Genomic DNA, 13,315 nt, shown 5'->3' with positions numbered 1-13,315 from the left:
CTTTTGAAAGTTAACTTAAAGGTGCTAAAGAGGATGTTTTGTTTAATACATTTCAGCAATATTACTTGAAACTGTCTTTACTAACTGATAAAAGACTATTTATAGAGGGTATGCAAGTCACGTCACCGTCGACCGTTACGGCTGCGGTCACGTCCACTGAGAGGCAAAAGACTGAGCGGCAGCATTGGTTTTCAGCGTGAATGTCGCGAAAAACACACAAAACACATCCAAAACGGGAAAGAGCTTTGTGATTAACTGTCACAAAACCTGAGGCATATATTTAAAAAAAAAATCAGAAAGCAACAGAAAAAATTCACAGAAACATCTGAACTCCAGGCAGAGAAACATGGATTTTCAGTTATCTTTTTGTGTGTCAAAATGTTGGATTTTGAGGTAAAATCATACCGTATATATTGAATTGTTATATATTATGTTGACAACAATATTCTGCATAATTGTGTGTTTTTAAATAAACAACACTGACAAAAACTATACTATAAAACTATATATATGTTTTAGGGCTGGACAATATGACGATATAACATTGATATAAGTGATTACGCGGATTTAAACCCACCTATATTGTAGTTATATAAAATATTCACATGCAGATTTGCTTTATGTATTTCCCCGCCGTCGAAATCAGGCACATATAAATGTCAGGAAACACGACTCCTGGCTGCATGTCAATATCCACGGATTAGTTTTATTTGACAAGTTGTAAGGAACACATTCAATTCCAACCTTTAGTTTTACTCGCGTTTTCGCGGTTTCCTCTATTAAATCCAGTCACGCTGCAGGTTCGTTCTTTTGCCACTCAGTCCAGCTGAGGGAGCGCGCTTTCGGCGGGAAAGTGACGTCGACGAATACCCTCTATTAGGTGCAATGAAAGGAATAATAATATATATCATCTGTGCACGAGGTAGGGCCTTAAAAACATCAGCCAATCGTTTACGCAATCATCGCGTAAACGATTGGCCCTCTGGCTTGTCGATCACTGCCATTACGTTCCTTGTGCGAGACGTGCGGCTGCGCGCTCCAGTAACTTTCCACGCTCTACAGGCGCCGCATGCAATGTTTTTGTCAGGAGACAGGAGTAACAGCTGCAGATTAGAGTTACCTGCGGTGAGTCCGACATAATGAATCCACTAACACGACACAGCGAATGCCGGTGGTAAACACTCGTGTTCCAATACTCGTGCACGAGTTTTGGGAGGCGTTCCCTCGAAATGAGCTGTGAAGGAGGGGGGGCTCTTCTTACACATGCGCTCATTTAAAAAACTCAGTAACAGTCTTTGGTTTCTCAGTCAACGAAAAGATCCTCTTTAGCACCTTTAACTCTTGAAACAATGATTGTACCGATTACATTATTTCAATTGACTGTATAAAAAATGTATTTGTCATTGAATCATTTTAGAGATTCGTTCAAAAATGCTGCTGTTTCATGATACAAGTGAAGTATTTATGAGTCCTTGAATCATTCAAACTAAATAATTCAAATCAAATCAATTAAACATTTTATAATGAAACAATGCCTTGACATAAAAAAGGAAATTTACTTTTCTGTACTTTTACTTAAGTAAAAATCTGCCTTCACAACTTTGACTTGTAATAAAGTAATATTTAACCAGAAGTAGATGCACTTAATAGAGTTGTGTACTTTGTCCACTTCCCTTGGTGAGCATAAAAGACCTCTTTCAAAAACATTATTATGTTTCCAAACGTTTGACTGGTACTGTATTTGTATGTTGGTGCTCCTCCTTCTTCATATGTATGAAGGAACACGTGCCTGTCCACGGCATTCTGAGAGCAGATCTACGCAGTGGTTTTGTTCTTCCTGTTCTCTTTTGCTGTGCTGCATTAACATCAGATTAGAACACGGAAGCAACAGTTCCTTCGAATCATTTGCCTGTCTCAAAAAGGATTCAAGCAGGTACTGTGGGCCGAGTAGGGGCCCCAGGCGTGGAGTCCCAGGATCTGAGTGCCCATTTCATCAAGGAGAGATGAGTAAAGGAAAAACCAAAGCGCTGGAGAACATGCCCAGTTCTCTCCTCAGCAGCCAGGAGAATGATCGCCTGCTGGAGCTGCTAGGAAGGAGATGTGTGGTGAGTGAAGTAACTTTGATTAGAAGGCCAATCATAGATGGGCATTCTGTCCCACAAAGGATTTTGGGCATAGAAATCAATCAGGTATAAAAGAGAAAGTCCTGAAAAGAGAGACATGGTGCAGAGTTCACAAATGAGATTAGAGCTGTTACTGTTGATGTCAGTTAAAGGTCAAAGTGACACTCAACCTTTCAAGTTCTTTTGTTGCCTGTGTGCAAAATGGAAAAAAAAAGAGAGATTGCACACAAAACATATCTATGACAAGCTGTGACAGAATTTGTTCTAACAGCTAAACTATTTAATCCATTGTTTTTTTTATTTTGCAATTTTTCCACCCAGAAAAACACTAATATCATAAAATCATTATTAATTTTCTTCCGTTTGTACATTTCACAATACTGTTAACTTGTTTGAATTGACAATTGATGTATGCGACTGCAAAATTGAACTGGAGAACGACAGGAAATGCTGTATGAGGCCACTTCCTGTTGTTGTAGAAGATGCTGATGTATTTGCTCTAGCTTTCATTGTAATACTTCACTGATTAATCTTTTATTAATGTACATTTATGTCAGTTTATTGTGTTTCTATGTGTGTGTGTGTGTGTGTGTGTGTGTGTGTGTGTGTGCAGTCCATGGCCACAGCAGTTGTTCAGTTGTACATGGCTCTACCTCACAGTCCGACCCAATGGAGTCTGCAACATACAGGAGTCGTGTGTTTCGTTAAGGACAATCCTAAACGTTCATATTTCATCCGGCTCTATGACATAAAGGTTAGAAATTCTGATTTTGATTTATAGGGTAAAAAAAAAACCTTAACAAACTGCTCTTTACTTCATCAGAATTTATATGCATGATGTTTAAGCATATCTATATCTACGCAGATAGAGATGCTTTCTATGCATTTCTGAGATTATATAATAGCCAAATGGCCAAAGATGACCTGTGAACAAACAGGCTGAAATTAAATAAAGATACACTTCTGCTTTGAGTTCTGAGTCATAGCAGCTCAACTCAACTCGATTCACAAAGACACATTGTGGTAGCAGCATTTAGACTTTGATAAGTATTTATGTGTGTTTTCATTTCATTTAATTATGTTTGCCAGGAGGGTAAAATGATTTGGGAGCAGGAGCTGTATAATCAGATGACATATTCCTGTCCAGTGAGGTTCTTCCACACTTTTGCAGCTGATGTGGGTACAGACTCCTTTAAAATTCTCAGATTCAAGCCAAAACATTTTTAGATACTGTCTTGAAATAAGCCAAACATAATCAAACATAATCAGAAATGTGTACTTTAAGTTTTTAATTGATTTTAAAACTTTCAGATTTTTTTTTCCCACTGCAAAATCAAAATCTCACAATCTAAGAGATCTCATATACTGTATTTAAATGCACTTTAATTGTGTCTCAGGACTGTCAAGTAGGTTTGAACTTTGCCTGTGAAACAGAAGCTGAAGTTTTCAGAAACGTCACAGAGGAGAAGATTAATCATAGATCCAACCGCCAGGGTCAGTTACTGTCATTCTTATTCATATTTTATATGAATTTTGCTAAGATGATTACACATAAAACAGAGTATTTTATCAGTATGTCCTGTGCCTTTTCCTGCATGCATATTTAGAAAAAAGACCGCATGCTCCATCTGAAGGTATGTGTCTTCAATTTGAACATACAATTGATATTAATTTATAAATGAGCATTTTCAGACTATTGTTTTGATTAACAGAAAAACGGGCACTACAACAAATCCCTCCAACAAATGGTAAGTCACGCAAAAATTACAATTCTGTCATTATTATGTCATTTACTCAACATAACGCCATCCCACACCTTTCTTCTGTGGAACACAAAGAAGGTATTTTAAAAAAGTTTTTTTCTTTTTATAATGAAATTCGGTGGGGTCCAATGTCCAGCGTTTGTCAGCAGAAGAAGGAAAGTTAATCAGATTTGGAAAAACAAGAGGGTCAATAAACAATGACAGAATTTTCATTTTTGGATGAACTCTTTAAAGGGTTATTTACCCAAAAATGAAAATTCTGTCTTTAATTACCCTCTTGTCGCTACAAAACCTTAAGACCTTCGTTCATCTTCAGAACGCAAGATATTTTTGATGAAATCTGAGAACTATCTGGCCTCCGACAGACTGCAACACAATTACCACTTTCAAGGCCCAGAAAGGTAGTAAAGACATTGTTAAAATAGTCCATGTGACTACAGTGGTTCAACCTTAATGTTATGAAGCGACGAAAATAGTTTTTGTGCGCAAAAACAAATAAAAATAAGGGCTTTACTCAACCATTTCTTCTCTTCCATGTCAGTCTCCTACGCAGTTGACATTGTACACACATTGCAGCACTTGCAAGCTGGCGTTCTGACTAACTCTATAATTCATCCTGCAGTGTTCACATGGTCTGACTGTATTGATAAATACATGTGTTTAACCAACTGTCTGTTGATCAGGTCCAGTTTCACAGCCAAGTGTAATGCCCACAGTAGACATCCAGAACCCAGATATTGTTGCATCGAGGTACCGCTCTACCCCAGTGCCGACCCCTGCACCAGCTTCAATCTCCACAGGCAAAAAAGACAAAAAGGGAAAGAAGAAAGGCCCAAGGCTCACTAAGGCAGATATTGGAGCTCCTAGTGGATTCAAGTATGAAGTGTTTTACGATAAGTTGGACATTCACCTTGTGTTTTTCTATCTGTTTGATAAACTGTCTGTGCCTCTCTATCCTTTTTAGGCATGTCACTCATATTGGGTGGGATCCAAACTCTGGTTTTGATGTAAGAATTGTCCTTTTTCCTTAATGCATAAAGCAAATTTAGTCACATAAATTGATTTGTATATAGCAAACAACATTTCTAAAGTTAAAAAAAGTAGTATTTATATGAACACTGACTTTTGCCCCTCTAGACCAACAATCTCGACCCTGACCTAAAGAAACTGTTTAACAGTGCTGGTATCAGTGATGCCCAGCTGGCAGATAAAGAAACATCTAAGTTAATCTATGACTTCATTGAGGAGTCTGGAGGGCTGGATGCAGTAAAAGAGGAAATGAGGAAACAGGGTAAGCTCATTTAAAAATGAAAATTACATTTTGTTTACCATTTAACTCTGTGTGGAATATTTGGAGGTTTGATTTGGAAATATCACCTTGATAAGAAGTCATCAGCATGAAAACGTTTTAATTTATAAATGGATCCTATTGATCTTATTATGAGCGATTCATCAGTGCATGTATAATTTAGTTTGTAATTTCTTTATCAAAATGTTAAAACTTAATCTTCCAATGAAACAACCTCTCTGGTGATGTATGCTGGACTTCTTCAAACATTTTGGTCCCAGGAGGTCCTCGTTCTGCCCCTGCACCTCCTCCGCCCCGTGGTGGGCTACCCCAGGTCCCAGGCCCACCCGGACGCCCTCCACCACCTACACGCAGTCCTGGACCTCCGCATCGCGGTCCACCTCCACCTGGAGGTCGCTCTGGCCCTCCACCTCCACCTCCAGCGCCAGCCTCTCACCCGCCACCACCACCCAGCCACAGTCACAAGCCACCTCCTCCACCTATGGGTGGAGGTGCACCGCCTCCACCTCCGCCCCCACCTCCTCCCCCACCCCCACCTTCTTCAGGCACTAACATTCCCATTAGCCCTGGCAGCTCCGCTCCACCTCCTCCTCCCTCTGGTGGAGGAGGAGGAGGAGGAGGACGAGGAACCTTACTGGAGGAAATTCGTCGTGGACGTGTGCTAAAAAATGTACGTGAGACATTTTTACACAAACGCAATGCATTTTGTTCATTATATAAGCATTATACTTTGCTTTGTTGTAAATAACCACTTTTTAAATGGATATATGGTGTTTATCTCAGGTGTCTGAATCCCCGGACCCTAATCCTTCAGCTCAAGATGAGTCCTCAGAGGGAATTGTGGGAGCTCTGATGATGGTGATGCAGAAAAGGAGTAAAGTTATCCATTCCTCAGGTAACGCATTTAATAAAGGGTCTTTTCACACTTTTACAAATTCAAAATAAAAGATAACCTATTGATGACTCGTGGTTAGCAATTAATGAATAAGCCTCAGGCTGAAGGAAATGCAAATTCACAGCTGTACAGTAGAGGGGGAAGCTCAAACAAACCTTTCAGCTGAAAAGGACGCAGGAGAAGAAAATTGTACACTCTTACTTCAGCAAAAAGAAAAAGAAACACAAATGTGATGTTTATCTAAAGTCATTTTTGCTTAGGATGGTTGAATTGGATCATTGAAGGTCAGCAGCAAAGACACTGGCTAATAATGTGAGATTAAAGGCAAAATATGTGACATTTTTGTAGTGAAATATCCAAAAACCACTAGGCCAGTGTTATATATTTTGTTCAGTTGAGTACTTACAATATCCCAAATGTTTCCAACTATTTGTAAATCGTGAGAAAATCACGATTTTAACCAAGGGTACGTGACGTGTGAGGAGTCGCCTGTCAATGGCGTCATATCTGCGTTACCCTCTATTTTTATTTTGTGGAAACCATGGAAACACTAAAGACACTTTAATATAATACATGTTTTATTAGACAAGGGAACAACTGTTTGGTTACATTTATAGACAGAAAATGAATTCCTGTTATATAGCTCAAACACGTTGTCTTATTGTTTAAATCTAGTTTTCATGATTTTCAGAGAGTACCATGCTTTTACCATGCCTCAGAGAAAAATTTTGTCAATTAGCTAATACAGCATTTTCTCCATCATACAATATGTTTTAAAATTAATTGCATGCCATTTATCAACACAAGCCACCCAGCATTTATTAAAGGTGCTATAGAGGATGTTTTGTTTTATACATTTTTGCAATATTACTTGAAACTATCTTTACTAACTGTAATAATATCAATATCATCTGTGCACGAGGTAGGGCCTTAAAAACATCAGCCAACTGGCCCTCTGGCTTGTCAATCACTGCCATTACGTTCAGTTCCTACGTTCCTAGACGTGCGCGGATTGGCCCTCTTGGCCAATCATGGCAGTGATTGACATAAAAACTTAAAAACATCAGCCAATCGTTTACGTGATCATCGCATAAACGATTGGCTGATGTTTTTAAGGCCCTACCTCGTGGACAGATGATGTATATTGATATTATTCCTTTCAGTGCACCTAATGAATAGTCTTTTATCAGTTAGTAAAGACAGTTTCAAGTAATACTGCAAAAATGTATAAAACAAAACATCCTCTATAGCACCTTTAATGATATCTTAAAATCGATCTAGCTTACTGCAGTGTGCAACAAGTGTCTCACAGCAGCATCTCAGCGAACGCACAGAATAATGTTATAACCAGGGCCAGACATTGTAAACATCCGGGGCTTAGCCCAAATCTATATTTGTCCAATGACATTTTAATTTTCTGTTAATAGCTTTACTGACATGAAAGGAGCTTTTGTTGTAGTATTGTTGTTCAGAAAATGTACATTATTTGGCACTGTAATTTGTAAAAGTTTGATGGGTGTACCTCCTCTAGGGGGGTCCGGGGGCATTTTAAGGTTAAATGCATCAATCTGGTGCACTTTGAGAGCTCAAAACTTAAGAGCTTAAGCCCATACAGTGTGCAAATTTTATTTTAGTTTATTTTTTATTAGTTTTTATTAGTTACTTTACACAACAGTATAGGGAAATTACAACAATTTTGTACTAATTTCTTTTTAAAAGATAAATCCTTGAGCTTTTAATTTGATCACCAGATCACCAGCTGATTGCGTGCGCAAATGTGCGCACTTCTGTTTAAAACACGCGCAGCACAGAATGTATATATACTTAATCACTGTATTTTGCTGTTTTATAAAGGCACAAAGCCATATCACGGTTTTGATTTTAGTTCGTTGGTAAAATACAACTTAGAGACCATTTAGGCTGAAGCCCCGGCAAAATCGTCTGGCGCCGCCCCTGGTTATAACATAATTTTCAACACAGTCAAATGTCTCTAATATGATAAACAGAGCCGCGTTACCTCATACGCTTGACCGGAAGAAGCGGAAGTGGCGACTGTGCTTAAAAATAAAAGCACCACTGCTTGCGAGGCGTGAATCGTGCTGGTCTCTCATTAACAATTGCTCCAGCGGCCTTGTTCAGCTCCAACAGCACTCGCCCTGCACTGCTTCATACTACAGTAATAATCTCATCCATGAATATGATTTCTGCCTGAGTCCCGTTGGATTCTTTTCCACCGGCTGTGAGGTGAAGACGACATCTCCCAAGAATCCGTGCTCAAACTTGGCGTCATCAAGCTACGCATTTGTTTTGAATAGGCGACCTCTAGCGGCGAAAAATTTACATATTGTAGCTTTAAATACATCAAATACATTTGGATTATTTAACCATTTTAATTATTGCAGTCATTTAATTTTAATTATTCAGTGTTTTTTGAGATGAGTAAATGCTGCTCACATTTAGTCTACAACTACAACCATCATGTTTACACAGCAAACAACACTTCTGCATCTCACTCCTGTTTTCTCTCAACAAGTTTACAGGAGAGGTCTGAGTTAATAAATGGGAAAATGAAGTAACTTGCATTACTTATTTGAGTATCTCAGATATTTAGTAACTTTACTAGCTACTTGAAAAAAGTAATCTGATTATGTAACTCGTGTTACTTGATAATGTGTTACCCCAACACTATTTTCATGTGCTAGTGATTCACTGGTTCTTATAATAATTTTGATGTATTTTATATTTCTTTGCCTTCTTCAGATGATGAAGCCGATGATGGGGGTGATGAAGAGGAAGAGGATGAATGGGACGATTAATGCTTCTCTCTGCTCTTGATTCACACACTTCCATCTAAATCAGCACAAAGCGCTGGAAAATCTGTTGATGCTCAGTGGAAATCATTTTTTTAATAGGCCTGAAATCTTTTATTCCAGATTATAGTCGCACTGAATGATCTGAACATCTGTAAATCCAATAAAGCAATACTATAAACCTAACTCTGATAATGACTAGATTTCAAGCCTGTTTCGCAGTTTGTCTCAGTCTTGTTTCAAAGACTGGTCTGTCTTTATGCAGCAGTAGTTCACTTTGAGTTCATTCAGGAAGAAGGAACTTCAGCTGAGCCAAACCAGGAGTGGTGTTAGATTTCATCCAAACAGTAGGACCGCCAAGCTTAACCACAGCTTTATGTTGGATATTTCCTGCTGTTTGTGCATACTTTTAACTCAACAACGGTCTTTTTCCGAATCTCTCTCGCTTAACCACAAACCCAGTAATGTTATTCTTGCCAGGGAAAGATATATCAAGTTTTGTGTTCTGTAAATTTGTGGGATGCATAGGACCTCCCCCTACAGGACTAATGTGGAAGTACAAGTATTCATGTAATCTTTGTAATGTTTTAAAAATATTTTTGAAATATAATTAAAATAATATTACATATAATATACCTGTAATATAATTTAATGTATTATATTAATATAAAATAAAAACATATCAGGTGTTCAGACAGAAAAAAATGGATAAAAACGAAAACAGCAGTTTATTGTTATTGCTTTTTAAAAAACACCTATTAGGACTCCCAAACCCCATAATACCATGATAATAAAATAATATTTATCACAAACAATCACATTAACACAAACCTCCACAAACATCTGTAAATACAAAGAGGAAATATTCAAGAAGCAACCATATTTAGGAAGTTTCTGTTTAGTTCAACAGCCAACACCAAAGGAAAGACACAACAGGACAAAGGAAGTCTATGTGGCATTAAAGTTCCTCAGAGACAGACTCAAATGTCATTCTGCACAATAACATCTCTGTGGAGAGGAAAGAAATGTGGTTTGGACTTAGAGTTTGTTCTTCACCCTTCAAGACAAGATAACATGTCTGGGATTGAAACCACAGAGCGCTTCATTGAGCGCTTTTTATACACAGTCATTATAAATACGCCTCCAACATCCAATGAAGAGAAACGGTCTCTTATCCTTTCAAAATAATAACATTAGTGGACCAGACAAAGTAGATGTTTCCAGAAGAAAATTATACAACACATTTTCTTTGCCTTTGTCCTTTAGTTTGGTGCTAAGTGATATTCCATAGAAAGTGCTTGAAGAGGTAGACATTTCTGGCTTAAAACACTCTGAGAACAATATGAATTATGTTGTGTGCCCCTCAAAAATTTGTTAGATTTTGATTTTTTACCCATATTTTTTTCTCGAGAACCCCAAAGTGCGTTTCAATGTTAAAATACTATTAGTTACTCCAAAAACATCTACCTCTTTCTTCTCAGCATCTCTCTATGTGTCCTGGTCCTGTTTATAAGCAATACATAAAATGACAATTTCCATCAAAACCAGCCCTGTCCCACCACCAAAGAGCACAACTCACATGAATATGTACACTCTCACAATAAATATGTTGTATGGTGTGGGTGAGAGAAAGAGAAAGACAAAGAGCGTCACGGGAGAGATGAGGAAAGAGAGGAGGTTAGTTTTAATCCTGACCAGTGACTAGTCGAATACATACATTTTCTATGTACATGTGTCATTGTCACACAACACAAAGCACAGATACTGTGTTTATACACGAGCAAAAAACATGACCACATATCACCATTGACAAACCGTGGAATACAACATGTTTTGATTATGGATTGAGAATGAGAATGTTTTTAGTGGTCCGACTATCATCAGAGTCAAAGATAGAAGAGAGCAGACTGAAAAACTGTATCTATGTACAGCAGTTCAAATCAGGGAAGCTCCGTTTGCTGGGCGACGAACAATACAAGACAAAACAAGAGGATAACTGACTCGTATTTGGTTGCTTTCACATTCAAAGATGAAAAGTTTCAAAACTGCAATGTGAAGTACATATTGAGGCTTTTCACACTACAGTTATATCTGATTATTTTCATTACAAGGGAGAGATTTTGATGCATAATTCCTATAAACATTTTTATCTTCGCAAATCCAGTGACTTTCATTTTGGTCCGCTGTTTTGTCCTATAAAACACTAATTTCAGGATTTGTAACATGATTGGTTTATTGCCCTGGAAATTTTTAGAGGAGCTTGTTCCACTACAAAAAGAAGACTAAATATATATTTTTAGTATTAGATACATATTTTGATAATCCACATATTTGAAATGTAAAAACATTTTTAAATGTATTTTTTAATCTAATGACCAATATTGTTATTTTCAATTATTTTTAATTCACAATCAATCTGAAGTTTTATCTGAAACATGTTTAACCATGCAAATGATACAGAAATGAAATGCTAGAAATGACACTTAAAGATAAAATGACAGAAATAAGTTATCAATTTATTAATTCAAACATAAAAATGGAATAAATCACTTTCCAATTTTATGTTTTAAATATTATATATATATTGTCACTCCTAGTCCTCCATTCAAATGGATCCATTCTTCAAAGGACTTTCCAATGGAAAACGCTATAAAAAAAACAACAACTACAAATGCCAAGTAAAAACTTCAGTGGTCAAAATGATGGCAAGATATATTGTGCTATAATTATAGTCTTGCAGATATGCATTTCCAAGCGTCTTCAAATGTACTAGAAGATTTTTTTCCAAAGCTGTATTTAATATTCTGGGTGTTTAGAGATGCCCAACTGAATCTGTGTTTTCTTTAAATCCAACCCCAAACACCTTTTGATGCCTCTATAATGCAAAGCAAAAACATATTTTTGAATGTTTCTAATAGTATTTACACTGCAGTCATCTGTGTATTGAATCTTAAAAGGGAATAGCTTATATTTTACATAATATGGCAGTAGTTTTGCTGGTGTGGCTGAACGTTTTAAGGAATTTATTTAGAAAACAGTGTAGTCTAACGCTAACTATGGTAGTGAGCACATCACAGCCAGATTTATATTAGTTAGGGAAGCTAAGTGCATCAAACTGTACCTCAAAATGGAAATCAATTTAGTTCAGACACAGTCTGATACATCTAATGAATCAAATGAATAACTAATAAATCACTTTATTAAAGGGACTGAATAGAAGTTTGCCTGGAGGAAGTACATAATGAGGGGGCACATGGATGGGACATGGTCAAAAGGGTCTCAGATGCTGTTCCATTCACTGCTCTTGTAGCTCCTCCTCTTCCTGTTCTCCTGTGTGCCTGCGGTTGTTGCGTTTGGCTTTGTGTGGTGGGCTCTGTATCTGCTGCCTGTAGGACTGGCAGTACTGGTTGATGAGACGCACTTCAGGCTGCGGGTGGAGCTGGAGAGGAGGTGGATTGGACTGAGGGGGAGGGGGTGGGGGTAGAAGGTGGTGATGGGAATGGGAATGGTGGCGGCGGTGCTCTGGTTCTACAGAGACGTCCGACTCAGTCAACGCCTCCACAATCTCCCGGTCCAGGATCCGTAGGGAGATGCGCGCCACGGTGTGTTTGAAGTTGTTCTCGGTTGCCAGGCAGTGATAAAGGCCGGCATCCGATTGGGCGAGGGATTTCAGCAGGATGCCATGCCCCGTCTTCAAGACCTCTTTGTCTCGACTGAGCTGAAAGAGAAAAGGAGTCTTTTATATCCTCTAAATTAATGAGGTGAAACACAAAGGAGATATTTTAAAGAATGTATGGACAAAAACAGTTGAAACAATGAAAGTCAGTGGGGTTCAAAACAACATTGGAGCCCATTGACTTTCATTGTATTGACAAAAAACAAAAACAAAAAAACCCTGAGAAATTTTTTTCAAAACATCTTTTGTGTTTTACAAAAGAAATAAAGTCATACAGGTTTGGAATGACATGAGTGCACTGTAAAAAATTATAGTAATTTTAACAGTAAAAAAAAATGTTTAATGGTAAGTTACACAGTGAAAAACTAAAAAAATCTAATGGGACATTTCATGCAATTCAATGTAAGTTTTTGGAAGTGAAAAAGATTAAGTCATCCCTGTGTGACACTTTTGATGGTTTTTCATTGAAATCAGTGGTTGTGAGTCTACTATAAATGTACAAAACAGATTTTAATACTTCATTAGGTTGGTATATTAAAGGTGCCATAGAACACGTTTTCACAAGATGTAATATAAGTCTAAATACCCCATAGATGTTTTTTAATTAATTTTTTTAACTGCTTATTTTGGGGCATAATTAAAAATGCACCGATTCAGGCTGCTGCCCCTTTAAATCTTCGCGCTCCCTGCCCACGAGCTCGCAACTGCCTTAAACAGCATAAACAAAGTTCACACAGCT

General features: G+C 37.7%; 2 protein-coding genes across 3 annotated transcripts in view; one reads left to right on the top strand and one right to left on the bottom strand.

Annotated features, from left to right (window-relative positions):
- Positions 1-1,797: 1,797 nt before the first annotated feature.
- wasb (WASP actin nucleation promoting factor b) lies at positions 1,798-9,086 on the top strand. Its single transcript, XM_048209538.1, has 12 exons — positions 1,798-2,105; positions 2,737-2,877; positions 3,213-3,299; positions 3,521-3,617; positions 3,731-3,757; positions 3,836-3,871; positions 4,570-4,762; positions 4,851-4,893; positions 5,024-5,177; positions 5,456-5,865; positions 5,979-6,090; positions 8,851-9,086. The coding sequence occupies exons 1-12, from the start codon at positions 2,004-2,006 to the stop codon at positions 8,904-8,906; spliced, it is 1,458 nt and encodes a 485-aa protein (XP_048065495.1). The 5' UTR covers positions 1,798-2,003; the 3' UTR covers positions 8,907-9,086.
- Positions 9,087-9,609: 523 nt separating this feature from the next.
- Positions 9,610-13,315, bottom strand: part of sema3gb (sema domain, immunoglobulin domain (Ig), short basic domain, secreted, (semaphorin) 3Gb) — a 42,547-nt gene continuing 38,841 nt past the window's right edge. For both annotated transcript variants that reach the window (XM_048209537.1, XM_048209536.1), the window contains exon 18: positions 9,610-12,618. In XM_048209537.1, coding sequence (XP_048065494.1) covers positions 12,196-12,618 — 423 coding nt within the window. In that variant the 3' untranslated portion in view covers positions 9,610-12,195. The remainder of the gene's footprint in view (positions 12,619-13,315) is intronic.

This window comes from Megalobrama amblycephala, linkage group LG12 (genome assembly GCF_018812025.1).
Source record: "Megalobrama amblycephala isolate DHTTF-2021 linkage group LG12, ASM1881202v1, whole genome shotgun sequence".
In the NCBI taxonomy this organism is placed as follows: domain Eukaryota; kingdom Metazoa; phylum Chordata; class Actinopteri; order Cypriniformes; family Xenocyprididae; genus Megalobrama; species Megalobrama amblycephala.
The sequence above is the reverse complement of the archived record's forward strand: the minus strand, read 5'-3'. Positions and strand labels throughout refer to the sequence as shown.

Excerpts from the sequence above, each read along its gene's own strand:
- wasb (XM_048209538.1), top strand. The coding sequence starts at position 2,004 with ATGAGTAAAGGAAAAACCAAAGCGCTGGAGAACATGCCCAGTTCTCTC. Across the intron at positions 3,300-3,520 it reads TCCACACTTTTGCAGCTGAT|GACTGTCAAGTAGGTTTGAA; the intron begins GTGGGTACAGAC and ends ATTGTGTCTCAG. Across the intron at positions 4,763-4,850 it reads GGAGCTCCTAGTGGATTCAA|GCATGTCACTCATATTGGGT; the intron begins GTATGAAGTGTT and ends TATCCTTTTTAG.